The sequence below is a fragment of the Pagrus major genome, chromosome 12, assembly GCF_040436345.1.
Source record: "Pagrus major chromosome 12, Pma_NU_1.0".
NCBI classification, from domain to species: Eukaryota; Metazoa; Chordata; class Actinopteri; order Spariformes; family Sparidae; genus Pagrus; species Pagrus major.
Window position 1 is genome coordinate 4,166,470 of NC_133226.1, and position 19,455 is coordinate 4,185,924.

The window sequence follows — 19,455 nt, forward strand, 5'->3', positions numbered from 1 at the left end:
ATCTGTCCAGATCTCAAACCAAATTCTGTGTTTTCCGAGGAGCCCTGAATGTAGCACGCGGTTTGACAGCTAGACAGCCAAACATGGCGGCTGCTAGCTAAAGCAACCAGTCACCACCTTCGTCTTTTATTGTCATTGTCAGCGCACAGGAATCAGCCAGAGCCTGTTAAAATTCGCGGAAGGTGACTGTGAACGACTGTCGTCCACCTTTGATGCCTTTGCTGTTTTTATTCCGTCGTTGTCCGGTATGTGAAGGCGCTTTGTGAGCCACAGTAGACGGCAGACAACAGCGGAGGGAGGGCGGACTGTTGGTGCCTGGCTTCTTCACCTGTCCGCCGATATGTTTCACAGGTAAGAGATCGGTCAGTTCCACCCTCTGACATGTTGCTGCTGTACGTGCTCACCTCTCCGTTTCAGTGTTGTTGTTATTACGCCTTTGTTCGCCAGCTGACACGTTGTTCGTAGCAGAATACAGACAGTACAAAGACATGAGACATAAGAGAGCAGCCAGTTACTGATGAGCTGAGCTGAGAGGCCAGTGGTCACATCAGCCCGGACGCATTATAGAGTGTATATTCAGGCCCATACATTCATTTGATAAAATCATAATAATTTGACACTGTGCTTGTAACAATGAAGCCAACCAGCTTGAATTAATTGTGTAGTAAATGATATATTATAGTGTTGATAAGAAAGAGTTGCTGGTGATATAAAAGCAGTCCACTGGTTCCACAGCATCCTTTGTGTTGTCTGAAGTGACCTGTACACAAACCGGAATTATGCCTCCACCCATGGGTGATTCATATTAGATAATCCTCTTGACTTCATACTCCTATCTCCAGACAGAGCAGGGACACAAAATACTCACACTGTTATTATTGAAATGTTCATTATAAGATTGACAAAGGTGCTACAGTACTGTCACAGGAGTTAGCCTTACTGGTAATGTGTATGTCCCAGGGAAACAGTGGCTTCATCTTTAAAAGAAGTTAACTGATAGGGCTTTTTTCAGGGCCGATACTGATTATTAAGAAATCAAGAAGACTGAAAACCTGTATTTTGGACAGATGTTCAATTGTAGTAAAAATGAACTGTGCCCAGTTGTGGAATAAACCTAAGTGCAATTTACTCAAGTACAATTTTCAGGTACTTTACTTGAGAATTTCCATTTCCTGCTACTTTACACTTCCTCTCCACTACATTTATTTGAAACATTTAGTTACTAGTTACTTTGCAGATTCAGATTATTCAGTGTTTACAGGCTGTTAATTGTGATGTGTTACCAATCAGATAGTGTTGTGGGCGGGACATTGTGTGAGAGGATGCTGCATCAGAGCCAAAGGAGCACATTTTTAAATTAGTTTACTTTATTGATAATCTGACAAAAAAATCAACAATACTGATAATCGGAAAAATGCTGAACCGATAATGGGTCAACCCCCAATCTTAAAAAAAGGAGCAGTTTAGAAGCAAGACCGTTAGTCAGGCTCACCATTGAGACAAACTCTGTAATTGAGCAAGAGGGTCCTTTGCTGTGACCCGAAGGCGAATATATATCTACATAATTCCAGAGTTAGATTTGTTCCTAGTGATTTCCTCTCTGCTGTCAGCTTGTTAATGTGAATATTTTCTGGTTTTCTTCCTCGTCTATGACAGTAAACTAAATATCTTTCACCATTTTCTGAAATTTTATAGATGGAGCAACTAATTGGTAAATAATCGATAGATTAATGGACAATGGAAGTTATAGCCCTAAATGACCATTGCTCTACTTCTTGTGTCTTTCCTGCTGGATAAACCTGCTGCTGTTAACCCACCCTGCTATTTAATATGTCTTTTGTTATGAGTGTGATCTGTTGAATACTCTATTCATAATGTCTGTGTAACTTAATACATCATACGATGGATCAGATGTTTTGATACTAGTGCCAGTACTGGTGCCAAATGATACCCACATTTTGTCACAGATACTAAAGTGATGCTTTGTCATAGCTTGCTTTGAGAAATATAAACATTGAACATAAAAACCTTTATATGAGAACAATTAGATATCAGATTTCAGATTATGTCATTTAGACTACAGCTCTGACCAGAAAGTGAACAGATAGTTTTTGATTTCAGTGGTCTAGGGTAGGGGGTAGACACATTTAGTCTTACAAAACAGTGTTTAGCTCTGAAACCCAGCCATATATAATACCTTTACTTTGATTTTACACATCACAAAATTATTCTTTTTTAATGCCTGACTTTTTCTACCAAAAAAGTTTCCCAAAAGCTGACACAAAGGTTTCTCTATTGAAATGTTCAGGAAATACATCCGCTCAATTACAATATATCAATATGATGATATAAAATGACAAAGACTGTGCCCATATTTCACACCCGTAGTTGTTGGACGACCAATGAAGGAGAAGCTTGGAATTGTGTTTTAAGTGTGTTTCTCTGTGTTTGTCAGATTGTCTGTCTTCCCCCAACATGAATAAATCAGCACACCAGTAAGGTGCGTGCTGTCCCCCCTTTCTGAACGGATCATGTCCGTTGCAGCTGCCGACACACACTCAGTGGCATCTGGGTGGAGAAAGCATTCCACAGTTAAATACCAAACATGCTACAGGTTCCTGTGAGTGGCCCGTGTGGGGGAAGGAGAACATGTTCGTAGAGACAGGAGCTACTGTGGACTGAGATAATATTTTCTTTGCTTTTTCTTCTTCTCAGCTGTTGCTTTATGACTTGTTGTTGACTTTCGATGGCTCTCACTGTACTGTCAGCTGACTGTACTGTCAGCTCAGTGTCAGGCTGATTGGCACGGCAGGCAACTCATAACTTCAAAATCACTCCCAGCAGGAGTCCTGCTCAAAGAATTTTGTCACAAAGTGTTTCTGATCACTGCTGGACTAACGTCACCTCTCCTGACACCTTCCACTGCCTCATGTAACCATCAATCATTATTGTTGTTGCCTCTCTGCAGGTAATCTCAGGCCTTTCTGTGAACCAGGCCCTCACTCCTTCCTCATCCCCACCCCCTGCTGATGATGTCATCGTCACCAGCAAAGCACTCCTCCACCTCCCTCTCCCCTGGATCCCGGGTGCCACCCTCGACGGCCCATGACTCCCTGTCCTCTCTCCTGTCTGGAGATTTGGATGATGATGGAGATGGGGGAAGAGAAGGAGGGGAGGAGGAAGGGATGGGAGACCTAGAAGTGAACCCGTATGATAATTTGCCCTTCTCTTCGCGCTACTACTCCCTGCTGGAAGACAGGCAGAAGTTGCCCGTGTGGAGGCTCAGGCAGAGTCTACTGGAGCACCTGGAGAGCCACAACATGGTGCTGCTCAGTGCACCCAGTGGAGCTGGAAAGAGCACCCAGGTAACCAGGAACCAACAGGGCCAGCGGCAAAATAACATGAAGTGTAATCACCTGGATTTATTCAGGTCAAACGCTCATCATTCACCATTAGTGCTCTTAAATGGACAGTGTTTGTTTCAACTATAGTAGCATTAGGTAAATACATGAGAAAGAAAACAGTTATATTTAGCCATGTTTTTAATACTATAAAGTATTCCCATTACATTGTTTGAGAGGGGTGCGGATGAGTGAAAATGTTGTATCCTTGTGCCCAGTGCCAGTTTCAATACTGATATAAAATAGTACTTTACGTAACACTTAAATTTATTGTGTAGAATTTGTTTTTACAAAATCCATTTTCATGTAACACAATAAGCATCAGTCACCTTCAACACAAACAGCTACAGATACTGTATACAGAAACTCTGCAGTGCAAAATTAACAAAAATAGTCGCCATTAGCCTAACTGTTCTGTGTATCGATAAATCCATGACGCTGTCTGTGGTGCTGAAGTCACAGAGAGGTTCTTTCAGTTTTCTTTTGGATCTCTTATGTTCTCTGAATTATATAATATATGTCTTAACACTCAATTCTATACTATATTGCAGCCTATAATCTATAGAGTAGTGTCATCTTCATGATCAAAGTGAAAACGTAATAATGTAGTGGTAGTGCAATGTGTAGCTGGAAGAGCAATCATAGAGACCGGCTGCCACTATAGTATTTGAGGTACAGTGTGACGTGCAGTATGTGCAGATGGCAGTAGCCAAATGTGGAAGATGTTTCCATGCCACAGAGACCAGACATATAAACAGATGAGGATTAACCAGGTTATTGTAAGACAATAATAATGGGTTTATGTGTTGATCTTTTTGTATAGGTTTGGGTGTTTTGCCTTTACTTGACCGCACACAGCAGAGAGGTGATGAGTTATGAGGAGAGAAAGAGTGGGGGGACATACTACCCTGACCTTTTGTGATTAATTGGTCAGTTAGCCCAGCTCAGTCACCCTTACACGCATAAATGAATAAATAAATCAATATTTGCGTGTATTTTAAATTGTTTTAATTAAAAACCAAGCTGATGGTTTGAGAGTTATGCTGCTAACAGTTTCTAAGTGTGGGGCCTTTCCCTGCGATGGCCTGGTTATCATTCCACCTGCTCCTCAGCTCCACTCCCCTCAGGCTAATGAATGACAGCAGAGTTACACTGTTCTGCTGTAACCTGAACACTCATTTAATCAAGAAACACTATGAGCTCCCCTTTCCAGCACCTTCTTCTCTACCTGCACACTTAATGCTCCTGCCAAGTGTCGCTAAAGAAATCAAAGAAAAACAAACACTTCTCACACTTTCTCCTTTTGTGTTTGTGCTGGATTTTTATCATTGTGGTGACATGGACTTATTCCCGCTGTTGTTAGGGCACTGTCACTTTGACCTTTACACTTGTTACTGTTGCTGCATGTAATATCTCACTTTTGCTGCCCTCACTCTCAATCAGAGTTGAAGAAGAAAAACTGGTATCTTGCTCAAAATGAAACTCACATGTAATATTTTATATTTTTTTATAACAACTCTGAAGCCTCTGAAGATCAGAGACCTTTATGCAGATCTGAATATTATGCAGAATGAGTTCTTTATTCTTAAATTAAATCCACAGTCGCTTCCTCAAAGTGATGGCATCTTCCCTGATGTCTGTAGTGTTTGTTTGACAGTTCAGCCTGTATCTTTCACTGTCCTCATCATTAGACCTAATGCAGGCTTTGAGATAATATTTATTCAAGGTCCATTGTAGGGCGGTGTTTATTTTTTCCATCTACTCATCCATGGATGACAGTTTAGTTGCTTGCCCACAGAGAACTTAATTTATTACCATAAGTCATATGACATTGCCCACAATGCAACTGAGCAACTGAGCGACATCACTGGAGGCAATTTTTTAGATTACATGCAGCTTCCTCTGGAGCCGCAAAAAGGCTTTATACTACTTTTTTCACATATGTAGTAGTACTCCCTGACACCTGTAAACACAGTTTAAGTTACTCTTTAAGATTGGTGAGAGGCACTTGGACAGTGGATGGAAGTAATAAGCCCTACTGACCAATACTTTGTGTCTGTGGCTTGAGAAACAGGATGAGAGAGGGCTAAAGCAGCGCCCCAGTGATTGTGGATTCTTGACCTGTCCACATTCTCCTGGCGTGAGCTGTTGAACCACTCTGAACTTCCACTTTGAGTTGCCAATGAAAACTAAAAACTGTAAGAAGTAAGAAATGTCTAAGAAGTCTAGGGTGGAAAGTACTTCACCTACATGTTCAAGTAATTTACAACTATGTATAATCTCTCATGTCCCCAGTATTCTATTACTTTGTCCTCCTCTTGCTGACCTCTGTCTTCCTTCTCTTCTTCCTCTGTTGTCCCTGCAGGTGCCACAGTGGTGTGTGGAGTATGCTTTGTCCTATGAGTTCTCTCAGGGCCTGGTGTGTTGCTCACAGCCCTACTCAGTGGCAGCAGTGAGTCTAGCCCTTCGTGTGGCTGATGAGATGGACCTCAGCCTGGGTATGGAGGTGGGCTACAGGGTGTCTCACGATGACAGCTGTACAACCGACACCCTGCTCAGGTTAGGATACATGGACGACAGACACTGGATAATAACATCCTATTAATTTCCTCCTTAACTGACTTTCATTTTCAGTTGTTTTTAATTATGACAGCTACCAACAACAACATCTAAATCTGTGTTTCCCCTTTAATCATTCACAGGAGAGGTCACTGAGATATAGTAATGTGGTAAATTGCTTTGAACTCTTTAATGGTCTCAACCGTACTGGGTGAGTTCAGTGTCAAAATAATTTTGTTCCATTTCTTATTTCCTCTGGGCAGTAAAACCAATAATATCTACAGTATTAATTCACTGTCAGAAGCTTTTTCCATTAAAGTCAAATAAACAACATTTTATTAATACACAGTTGTCTTTATGGACCCGACCAATGTGTGAAACTCAATAAAAAATGTACAAATAACATTCACAGCTCGCATTTTTAAAGATTTTTAAAGATGATTAAGTCGTACAAGCAATATTGTAAAAATTACCTAGTCAAAGTATAGGTATTGTGTCAAGTAGTACTTTGATTAAAGTGAAAGTCATCCACACAAATAGTGCTTGAGTGAGTCTTAAAGTATCTCACATTAAATGTCCTTAAAGTAGCGACAAACACCTTTCCCCCTCAGAGTCACAAATAACAACAACACAGGACAAACCGTGACTTTATTCAATCATTTAGTCTATAATAGAAATGGGTCACCAGTTAACCTTCCTTTTCCCGGGTGACGGTGCACCTGGTGGCAGACAAAACTGTATAGTGATAATGAAGTTTATAGGCAACCAATGAAAATGCTGCTGGTTCCATTATTCTATATCCATCACATTGTGCCATCAACATTTACTTCATAATGAGACGTTCGCCAATTATCGGATTACAAATTCTCTATTTTTCTGACGTTCGTGATCAGTGTTTTTTTGTTTGTTTTTTTTAATCTGATTGATCTGATAAAATAAATTAAATTAAAGAAGTGGTGCTTTGGATCTAATGCAGCAATAAAGTATAAACTGGTTGAGTACAAGTACAATAAATAATAAATAGATATCACTGCTCAAAAATGCGCTCTCCAAAACTGAGGAGAAATTAATGAAATGAGTCTGAATGAAAATGAACTCTTTGTTCTCTGGTCTCTGCAGGTTGCTGTCCAAGGTGGCAAGTGGCCAAGTGTTATAGCAATGTACTCATCGACAATTGATCTCTGTGTCCTTTCCTGCACTTGAATGATTATGTAAAAATATATATCCATAGTAGTCATAGCTTTAAGCCAAAAGTCTTAAGTCATTTTGCAAGCCACTTCATCTCTTAATTATGAGTCAAAGCACATTATGACTCTGCTGATTTTTGTGGGGTTTGGATGCTGGCTCTTTCCTCATCTCTTGTTTCTTTCTCCTCTCCCCAGGTTTGTCAGTGACACTCTCCTGCTGGAGGAAATGATGTCAGACCCTCTGCTGCATCAGTATGGTGTTGTGGTGTTGGATGAGCTCCAGGAGCGTACCGTGCCCACCGACGTGATGCTGGGACTGCTGTGTGACGTCTGCCGGCAGAGGCCAGATAACTTCCGAGTGGTTCTCCTCACACACCCGACGCTGGCACCTCGCCTGTCCGCCTTCCTGGGACCATCAGTCCCTCACCTCTCTCTGGACAGCCTGCTCTCGGACCCCCCTACCAGAGACCAGGAAGATGGACACGAGGTGGAGGAGGACAGGAAGCCTCTTGCGATAAACAGGGTGGAGACATTGTACCGGGAGCTTTCATCTGGGAAGGAACCGGTGGCTGCTGCCTCTCACATGGTGCTGGATCTGCACAGAAGAGGAGAGGAAGGAGACATTATGGTGTTCTTGGCCAGTGCACAGGTACAAGTTTTATTCTTTATACAAACTAAATTTATTTTAATCTTTAAAACACAAGGGTTTAAAAAACAAAACTATGTTAGAGTCCTTTGTGCTACTTTATATACCTCATGATACTATTCTGGGAGGAGAGGAAACAGGACCCCTTAGAATGCTTTTTAAACTTCCCAAGTATTGTGAAAAAAAAGTGTATATTCAACAGTGATAGCTGAATGGGTGGCTAGAGCTTGCAGGCCAATTAACATTGTTCAGTTAACCTTTACAAGTGTACATTGTGTTAGTATAATTAAGGAATGTTACATTCATACATACACACATATAAATATACATTGCATACATATGCCCATCTGTTAATAGTTAAAAATAATAGTAAATTTATATATATTTATATATATATATATTTATATATATATATATATGCATATATATATACACACACATATATATATATATATGTATATATGTATATATATATATATATATATATACATATATATATATATATATATATATATATATATGTATATGTATATGTATATATATACCTTATGAGTCCTATTGGCAGAGTTCACCATGGGGCCCTATTAATAAGACCAAACTGCCATTTTAATCTAAACTGTTGCAGCAGTCATCCAGCGTTTTATATTTCAAGGCTGTATTATTGTTGCTCCTGTCTCACTATTTGCCAAAATAAAAAATAAAGTTAGTAGTGCTGATTTTAAGTTACAACAATTATTAAAAAAAAACAGAAGTTGAGCAACAGTAATAGATTAAACATTTTTGTGGTAGGAAACGTTTCATTTTCAGAGTGAAACTGTCTTTTGTATTTTTAACAAAAGAAAAACTGGTGAAACCAACATTCACCCTGTGGTGTGCTGTAGAGTTTCACCACCTTTTGTCTTGTAGAGTGAAACAAGGACGGCTCAACCTGAGAGGCCTCTGGTGCATTGCAGGTGTCTGGTGTCCTGCTTCACACACACAAACAGCACATAGAGAACACAGCATATCGGTCATGTGTTCTCTGGCCATGTGTTAATTCATCTGTACATATTGACCTGCAGTATTTCATGCACATTTTCCTCCCTCTGTGTCAACATTACCACTCCTCCTGGCCTCCATTGGGGCAGAGCCTAGCGTGTGCGCCTGTGTTAGCTGAAGCTACATTTGGAAGCCAAAGTCCTCTGTGATGACACTGATCTGTTCTGGTTAATCCTCAGTGAAGCGCGTGACCACACTCACAAACACACTCACACACACACTCACACTCACACACACACTCACACGCACACTCACAGACACACACACACACACACACACACACACACACACACACACACACACACATAAAAGAGAAACACCTTTCAGGCCTCAGGTATGTGAAGAGTCTGAGAGTGGATGTAAACTGAGTCTACATTATCTCTCTTCCTTGACTGTGTAGGAGACAGAGGAGTGTGTGGCACTGCTAGAGAAGGAGTGTGTAGCTCTGAGTCCTCAGCTTGGTCCTCTCAGGATCCTCCCTCTCCATGCTGGACTGGGTGGGCAGACCCAGCGGGTCTACGAATCCAATCCCGAAGCTTCTACACTGAGGGAGAGCAACAGCTCTGAGGGTGTGGACAGCTCGGTGCTGGGAGCTGGAGGTGCAGGGGTCAAAAGGAGGGTGATTATCACGGATAACCTCGCTGAGGCTTCCTTCTCCCTGCCGGCTATTCGCTATGTCATAGACACAGGCCGTCAACTCAGAACTGTGAGTTTGTGTTCACACATTTCATGATTCAGTTATAGATTGTTTAAGGTCCAGTGTGTAGGATTTAGTGGAATCTAGCAGTGAGGTTGCAGAATGGAACCAGCCAAATACCCCTCGCCTCAGCCTGCCCTGCAGTGGCTGTAAAAACACAACAAGCAGAAAGCCCCTCTCTAGAGCCAGTTCTGGGCCACAGCAGGTAGAGCAGTCGTCCACCAATCGGAGGGTCAGTGGTTTGCTTCACGTCCCCTACAGTCTACATGTCGACATGCCCTTATAATATGCATAATATTGAGCCCAAAATTGTATGTGTATGCATATGAATGGCAGCGTTTCCCCTACATACAGATAGCAGCGGTGGTGCGGCGCTGTTAAAATCTGCCTGTTGCTGCTGAGGAGGGGGAAAGAGGAGTGTGTATAGAGGGCCAGGTTTTATCTCTGATGTTTTGCGCCATGGACGCTTCAATTAAAAATAAATAAATGCTACAAATAAACGATGAACTTAACGCATACCGGATTATTTCAGCTCAACAACATCGGGCAAATGTGAACACTTGAAGCAAGCAATGCTGAACATGGAGTCAGGATCATTCCCGCAGAATAATGTTGCTTCACACAAGCGTCACACAGTGACGTTACAGCAAACGCAGTCATTTGTTTGGAAAATGTGAATGAACACTACTCTGTGAAATAAACAACATTTGGTTGATATATATTGTTTATATAAAGACATTTTTATATCAATCAGCTCAGGCCTTACTGTGCGTGAGGGACACAGGGACATGACCGCTGTCAATCAAAGACAGACAGATTCCTTCAGAGATATTAACGTTTATTTAGACGGATTCATAAAAGATGACCACGAATTTAAGTTATTTTATCACTAAACAGCACAATACAGTATATCACTGTTAACACAACTAGCAGTGTTTGCAGTATTAATGTAGTTTTTCTTATCTGGCAGAATGTTGGAGTGTTTGAGTTACACCACTACATTAGGTGTCCTCTTCAAGTTGCTCTTGAGAAAAATGTTGTGTAGTTGTCCCCTGCTAAGGTGATATTTGATTTTTGCCTGTGCAGATTAAAATTTTCAGGTGAGTTTAAAAAACTGGCTCATCACACCTCATATGTACATTATGTACTTAGAGTAACTGTGCTGCCAGCAGACACATAGAAACCTACCGGATGGCGCACTTTGCAAACATACAAAAAAACAAAAATGTGCACTTGTGACACCTCCCCTGCCACAACTTCATCCTAGGGGAAACACTGAAATGGTTATCGCTCCTGATGAGCAGGCGCCTTAGACAGTAGCCTGTCATCAAGTGCGTGAATGTGTGTGTGAATGGGTGAATGCTGACTTGTGTTGTAAAGTGCTTTGAGTGGTTGTTGATGAAAACATATTTAGGAATATTATATTCCATTTCTGCCCCTAAAGCCTTCACACTGGACCTTAAAATCAAAATGTTTGATAGTGTTTTATTGTAGATGACAAGGAGTTCTTGATTAAAATGAGAACAAAACTAACATGTTCAGGCTATCATGTAAAAACCTGACATTCCCATTTGTGACATTTTTTCTGACAATGATATTCTGCCACAGGTTTACAACCCACAAATAAGAGCAAACTCACAGGTCCTGAGGTCAATCAGCAAACACCAGGCTGACATGCGTTCTCAAAGGGTGAACAGCCATCTTCCAGGTAGGTCAAAGGTCTTTACCAGCTGCAGTAGTGCAGTGCAGACATTTCCTGTCTGAGAGTTGTCTTTGGTGACTCCTAGTGCTCGGATCAAAAGAGACACTGTGGCAGACAGGCGGCCCTGCATGCCCAATAACTACATCACATTTTGGTTCAGCACACATTTTGTGTACACTCAGCTTTACAAAAGCATTTAAGAACAATCCACATTATGACATTCTCATTAAAGGCATTTTACAGTTCAGCTACTGTATTCAGTTGTTAATTGCTTTAGTTATTAATGACATTTTGAAACAAAATGGTAATTGGCAATTTAACAACTGCAGTCATCATGACCCTTTCCTACATGTGCTCTTTAGGGCTGTGTCTCCGTCTTTACCCCCAGTCTCTATATGAGGAGGGGATGGGGGAGGCTCATTGCCCCGGGGTGGTGGAGGAAAACCTCAGCCACTTGGTGCTGCTGCTCAAGAGGCTCGATATTGCTGACATGGGACAGTGCAAGTTCCTGGACAGACCAGGTACCTTTATGAACTACTATGAATAAAACTGAGGATGTAAGGACTGTGATGCAGCACAGAGTCATTCTGAAGCATATGCTGTTTAACTTTTTGTTGTACTGTATTGTACTGTAATTAACAAAAATGTAATGAGCCCTGTAGTTTATTTTGACTCAGTTCCACACACACTGTCCTGCTGCCACAACTGCTCACTATAACATCAAATATGGATTAATCTGCTGCTGAAAATAGTCCTCAACAAATGCACTATTTCCTCCTGTTTGAGTAGGAAACGGCTACTAATCAAAGTTTACTGTGTTTCACCATCATCATGTCACAGTTTTTAATCTTGTGAAGCCACACATAGTTACATTACATCATCGCTATGCATCTTACAAACAGCTGTATATAAACCATGAATCACAGATGTGCACTGCTGCAGTTTGCATCTCAGTGCCTTGCAGTTGGTGTTATATCAGCCCTTTGAACTTCTTTCTCCTCCCTCTCACCTCCATATTTATTTGTCCTCCCCAGCCCCTGAGGCTCTAATGCAGGCCCTGGAGGACCTGGACTACCTGGCAGCACTGGATGATGATGGGAACCTGTCAGAGGTGGGCATCATAATGTCGGAGCTGCCACTGGAGCCGTCGCTGGCCAAAGCTCTGATCGCTGCCTGCGAGTACGACTGTGTGGATGAGCTGCTCACCATAGCTGCAATGCTCACAGGTAACTCCAAACAGTCAATCATTTTACTATAAACAAGAAAATGCATAATGTGTTCATATAACATATTTTCATCTTTCCTTATTTCATGTGAGTGAACATTTGTTCTGATCTTTGTCTTGTGTCAGCTCCTTCCTGCTTTGTGACAGCAGAGGCCGGCAGAGAGGAGGCTGCTGTCACACACTGGAGACCTCTAATGCACACAGAGGGAGACCACATGACGCTCATTAATATTTTTAACGCCTTCATGGAGCGTACGTACACTTCAGCCTCCATTACATAACTCCATTAGAAGGTTACAGGGTTCCCACCGATCATCTCAAAGTTATTTCTTACATCCTCACTGGACACTTCACATCAGATGCTCTTGCAGATGGTTCATCAACAATCAGGAATGTTTTCTAATATTAGCATAAGCAAAAACAGTGGGTTGGATTTGGATATGGAACGTAGTAGAAAGTGAAGCATGATGACATCAGTGGGAACTCTGCAATAATGTATTATTACGGGTCTTGTGAACACATAATGTATACATAAATTATTGATGGGTCTGTGTGTGGTAATTGCAGATAATCAGGATGAGGCGTGGTGCACGACAAACTTCCTCAGTCACGTGGCCTTACGATTGGCTGTGGTGATCAGAGCGGAACTGCTGGAGGTTATGCAGCGAATAGAGCTTCCTGTTTCTCCTCCTGCCTTTGGATGCCAAGACAACTGCACGAACATCAAGCGTGCTCTCATCTCAGGCTTCTTCCTCAAAGTAAACAGCCTGTTCTCTGTTCTGTGTGATAAAAATGTCATCAGTTTGTTATTTCTTACCCTCCCTTCTACATATGCCATTATATTTATATTATATTATATTTGTTTCAATCTTCAACGATCATCTAACAATGATTCGGTCACTGGGGGAGTTGAAGTTGAGCGATGACTCATCTCTATAAACAGATAACTGCATATGAATGCAGTACATTTTTAAAAGCTAATAAATGCTAAATTGATATAGCCAATGGATTCTGAGATCATTTTGACCAATGTGTCCATCCCATTTGCTCTCCACATGGACTGTTTACCTGCATGTAAACAAAACCCACTCAAATGTGATTGGTCAATATGACTTCCGTATTGTCATTTACATGATAAATATGCCATCATGTGTCTTTTTTTAATAGGAAAAGTGGAACCTATTATTATAAAACTAGTGCATTGGCTTAACCTGACCTTGCATAGTGTTGATCACTGTTTTACTAAAGTCTTTTGCTTCAACAGATCTTTCTTTCACATGTTACAGTCCTTCACACCTCCTCGCATATTGTCTTGCTCATTTGTTGTTGTTGTTCCTCTTAAGGTGGCTCATGATGTGGATGGCTCAGGCAACTATCTCCTGCTAACTCACCGTCATGTGGCTCACCTGCACCCCTTCTCCTCCTACCTGTGCCGCCAGCCGTGCCGAGACCCCCCCAGCTGGGTCCTCTACCACGAATTCACCATCTCCCGCGATAACTGCATCCGCATCGCTTCTGAAGTCCACCCACAGATGTGAGTCACGCTGTGAGATTTATTAGATGCTTTTAGATGTGCAACTTACTGTCCATTGGATTTTACACAGCACCTTTTTTTTGACGATTTCTTTGCTCAAACACACAGATGACCAACAGCAGTCTTGTCATTAGTTTTGGTCACATTTTAATTGTTAGTTTTAATCAGCAAACATTTTAGTCACATTTTTTCTCTGCATTTTAAATGTAAATGTTTTTTTTTTTTTTTTTTTTCTCTTTATTTAAGTATTCAATTTATACAAAGTGTCAAACACTAACACATAACACAACACATGAGAGCTGTTTCACATTCAAAAGGTCAATAAATAGAATAAATAAATACAGCAAGGATCTCATATAAAATAAAATTTAAACAAATAAAATAAATAAATAAATACTATATTGTCATGTCAACACATATATGTATGTACTAATCTCTGTTATCATAAATTTCATTAAATGCCAGGGAGTAAATGTTTAAGCATTTTGAGGCTACAGCTGTTGTCATATTTGTTGTGTACAGTTACCATGGTTACAGCCATCTTCTTGTCTGTCACAGGGTCAGTGGAAAAGCTGCTGTTATCACACACAGTGTCCACTGACGCTCCTTAGTGAATCCAGGGATCATTCTGAATGATTGGATAGAAACTAGCATCAGCATTAGGATTGACACAGCTACCTGTACACTGTGGAGCAGCTTATCATTCAGAAACTGTCATCACTAACATGTTCACAAAAATACTGTTGTCTTTGTTCCATGGTGATAATTCTTTACTGAATATCTAGAGAAAGATTGATATAGTTGACTATCACCATTTATCCTGGAACTTTCTCATTCCTTCCAACAGCAGCACATAGATGAAATCTCTGAAATCCAGAGTGCTTGATAATGTTATGTTGTTACCTTTTTATAAATATCAGCGTGATGCCTGCATGTTCTTGTAGGTGTTTTGTTGGGGCTTCTTGTCTAATCCTCAGTGGACTGTACATGAATGTCCACAAAATCTGTTTCTACCAAGAACTGGTAGCAAATCAAATCAATTTTATTTATACAGCCCAAAATCACAATCACATTGTCTCAGCGGGCTTTACAAATCTGCACAGTGAACGACACCGCCTGTCCTTAGACCATCGTTTGGAGTGAGGAAAAAACATTTTAACAGGAGGGGAAAAAAGATAGAAGAAACCTCAGGAAGAGCCACAGAGGAGGGATCCCTCTTCCAGGACAGACAGACATGCAGTAGATGTCGCATGTACAGAACAGAACAACAAAATCACAGTTTACAAATTGCATTGACAGAATATCTGAAACAATTTTGTAACATCAGGTTACATTACAAACAGAGACACAACTTTACTGAATGAATACTTTTCTATTTACTGCAGTCAGTGTTGGAAGTAGTGGAATACATGTAATCAAAAAAGTAGTTTTTCTACATTTTTCAGTAGTTTGCTCGTAGTTCAACTACATATGTTTGTGTAGTTATTTAAGTAGTTAAATTACTATTTTGCCATTTTTTGAGCGGTTAACTACTGAAACTACAAACAATCATTGCTTCTCTACTGTAAAGTTGACATTCCTTACACTCCCATGATTAGTTGGGTATTTGTTTCTTTGGTATATGGAACAATCAAGCACTTTTTGCAATAAACTCATTTGAGATTTTTTTGCTGGCAGGTGATTTTTTTTTAATCATATTTTGTTGTAATTTTGTATCACAATTACATTAGGGCACCTTTGCTATAGTTCCAACTTCCTCCAGTGTAAAGTAATTGGTAGTTTGTAAAACTATGCTTTCAAAGTAGCTTCCCCAACTCTGACAGTAGTGCAGCATCAAGCAGATGTATGATTCTAAAGATGCATTCAAGTCGTTCAATTAGACTTGGCATTAAAAAAGGTAATTATTTCATGAGTCTTTTTATCCATCTTTGAAATTATTGTTCAGTTTTTTTTATGTAGTTAATTCTTATTTTCATTCGCAAAAAAAGGTTGTCAATAAATATTTTTCATCAAAGTTTTCATTAACGAACTTATCAATCAAACTACTTGATTTGCAAAGACAACAACCATCAGTCGTGCTCTCATGAACTTACGAGTCAAACTACCTGGTGGTTGTTGAGGGAGAGGTCTTGGAACTGTAGAGAAGCAGGCAAGAGTGTTTTTGAACTTTGGACAGAACCAGGCTGGCTGTGTCCACCTGCTTCCAGTCTTTATGCTGAGCTAGGCTAATCGCCCCCGCGCTCCAGGAGTAATAGTTTTTTTCCAAAACTATTCCTGTAATGAATCCTGCTGCCTCTGACAACCACCTCCGGGACTTCAAGTTTTTCTTTTTGTACATAAACATAAATATAATGTAAACCCATTCTCTGTTGCAGGCTTGTGGAGCTGGCTCCTCAGTACTACCTGGGAAACCTGCCATCAAGTGACGGCAAAGAGCTGCTGATGGAACTGAGGCAGAATCTGGAGCCCCATTCATACGAACAGGACGGAGTGTCGGACGAGCACAGCAGGACTCACAGAGACACTGAGGGGATGGGAGAGACTCACAATCAGTCCGGCACTGAGCTCTGTGTTGTCCAATGAGAAGAAGAAGGGACAGATCATCTCAGGAGAAGACACTAAACACACAGCTGTCACTTTATTGCTTGATCTGAAATTCTGAGTTAGTCTGTGAAATCTCATCTGAGGTTTTTCGATGTGTGATTCCAAATGGACCTTTGCCCGATAACGCTAATGTACAGTAATGTTAACAGATGTTATATGCAGTGGCTTTGAAAAATATTCAAACCTCTTAATTTCATTTTCTCCCTGTTGTGCTATGTATTGACTTAATTTAAAATTTTATTTAGAATATTTTCTTTATTTAATGAGGGATATCTGTGTTTCTGTTTCAGTAACTCTAAATACATGTTTTATGATATATTATGTGTACAATATTGGCACAATGCCACATCCATTTTAAATTGTAGCATATCAAAAATAGGAAAAAGTGACATGGATAGAATACTTGATCAAAGTGTCAAGTTTTTGCTTAGATTTCTAAAAGCAATAAGCACTACTACAATGAGCAGACTGTTATTGGATGACCTTTCACCTCTATGCAGATGCCCATGAACAGATGGCTTCTCAGGGCTCACTGTGATCTATGCAGTGATGCACAGAGCTTCTATTTTCAACTTTTTGATACTGTTTGTATGATGCGTAGGTTTCCTGCTTTCTGCCTTCTTCTCTCCAACTTTGTATCAATAATGGAAAAATCTGTATAAAGTGTATTCTTATTGTCCTATTTAATAGGATATGTCTGTCAATACAGTACTTCAATATTTCAAATAAAAGTGTGATTTTTAATGTCTGAAATATCTCAGCTGAGTGACTATTTTACTTTACAGCTGCCTCAGGTAGCTCCTTTAAAGCCTCCCTGCAATGTCTCACCTTCACTGTCTGTAAATGTAATAGCTTTGTCTTGTATTCAAAACAATATGTGTATTTATTCCTGGTTTTGTCGAAGCCAAACTTAGTCAACAGGTGTATGGTATGTTCAGAATATTGTTAGAGTTAAAGCACAGGGATGATAATGATTTCTCTGGGGAAAGATTCCATCAAACCAGTGCATGTTAGTGTGGACTTTGCTCTTCTGGTTAAAGTTTTCCGTACAAAAACGTGTTTGTGTGCTTTCAAGCTGAACCTTAGTCTTGTCAGAGCACTATGTTGATCATTGTGTTGTAAGGAGCAACAATTCCTACAAAACAGTGAGTGGAGACATTTTGAACTGCAAGGTCACAGGCAAGTAGTGCTGCACATGATGAGTGAACTTTAAGTCCTTCACCGTTTCAAAAAGCTCTTTTTCCAGGCTAATTTGACCCATGCCAGAAACTAATAATTCCAATTCTGGTGTGCAGAAATAGTGAATGAATAAGTTTGCACTGGACTTTCATTCAGGAGACAGCTGTTGTCTAAAGTTACTAACATAGTGAAGTTATGTTATGTATGTGACTTACTTACATAATGTTACATTTAAAGTTGAAGTAACAGTAGTAACATAGTTATTATTACAAAAAAACCCAATGTTTTCCTAAACCTTACCGAGTGGTTTTAGTGTCTAAACCTAAAGTAGTATTAGTGCCTTTACCTAACCAGGTAGGTTTAGTGTCTAAACCTAACTGCATAGTTTTAGTTCCTAAACCTAAAGTAGTTTAAGTGCTTAAACCTAACCAACCACCTGTTGTGGTTTGGTGTCTTTAGCTGAAAGTAAATGCTCCACTGTGTTCCCCAACCAGTCACTGAATGTGTCTATTTGCCTCTGAGGAGATATTTACAGTGGGTTCAACAGAACGTTTCAGTTAAAAAATAGCTTTATGCTGCTGCTGCACACAAGAGCACTAAAACCATTTGCCTAAAAGCAAAACAATTTGCCTAAAAGTGCTCTGCAGTGCTGAGGGGCACTGCACTGTCATTTACTAACTGCCTCTCTGTTCATCACTATGAACAATGCTTTTAACTTTACACATTGTTCTTGCCATAGTAAATATGAAAATTATGGTTGCAGCTTCAAGTTTCTATCAGCTGCTGTAGGTGATTTAATTCCCTCTTTGGTCTGCTGTGGCCACGACTCTTCACAGCATACGGTGTGATTTTAGTTTCACATTTGTCTGTCTTTTCAGACTCAGCATGTAAAATAGATATAAAAACACAGGAAATGTTTCTTCTTCAAACTTGTAATCCTGGCAGTGTGGAGAAAGCTTTGAACTGAACCTACTGTACATTTTTATGCACAGAAATAAAATTCACAGACAATAACACTGATTACTTAATAAATAACAGAATAATAATAATTGGATGGAGGAGAGGGGTGGATGGGCTCATCAACTCAGTATTTTTAAACTCCTAGCTTGAGCCCTGGTTGTCAGGAGTGCTTATTATTTGTGCATAAGTAAGTGATAACAATACATGTTATATCTCCACTTTTATTGTAGATACTGTACATACAGATACATGCAACAGTGTATCGTGAGACATACTGGATATTCAGAGACTCAGCACAGGGACTGGGTGCAGTGCTTTAGAGGATATACATTATAACATAGCACAAAAAGTAAGGAAATTTGTGTTTGGTCGATTATTTCTTCGTTGTAACAATGCTGCTTGGCAATAAATCTTATACCATTGATAAGCCTTTTTATTTCTCTTTTAAATGGTGCCACATTTGTAAGGAACATGCATTTTTTTGGTCGAGCAGCAGAGCTGAGTATGTGGGTTGCACTTATGAAACATTTGCCAAATATTCTCTGCCAAACGGCTTATTCTGCTATTGCCTTTGTTTGGTGTTGTTTGGTGCATTGGATGATTGACGTCTGAAGAAACAAGACATATTGGCAATTTAACAATTTATTAATTTAACAAACTGAGGAACCTCAGTAGCATGTGGAAGAACCATACACAGCCACAACAGCCTGGCACCTCCTCCTC

At 40.1% G+C, this 19,455-nt stretch overlaps 1 protein-coding gene across 1 annotated transcript; it reads left to right on the forward strand.

Moving 5' to 3' along the window:
* Window positions 1–61: 61 nt before the first annotated feature.
* Window positions 62–17,346, forward strand: LOC141005738 (ATP-dependent RNA helicase DQX1-like). Its single transcript, XM_073477731.1, has 12 exons — window positions 62–351; window positions 2,969–3,365; window positions 5,767–5,960; window positions 7,343–7,796; window positions 9,232–9,537; window positions 11,137–11,236; window positions 11,593–11,751; window positions 12,265–12,456; window positions 12,582–12,707; window positions 13,023–13,213; window positions 13,799–13,989; window positions 16,365–17,346. Exons 2-12 carry the CDS (start codon window positions 3,030–3,032, stop codon window positions 16,570–16,572), a joined length of 2,457 nt encoding a protein of 818 aa, XP_073333832.1. The 5' UTR covers window positions 62–351; window positions 2,969–3,029; the 3' UTR covers window positions 16,573–17,346.
* The last annotated feature ends 2,109 nt before the right edge of the window (window positions 17,347–19,455 follow it).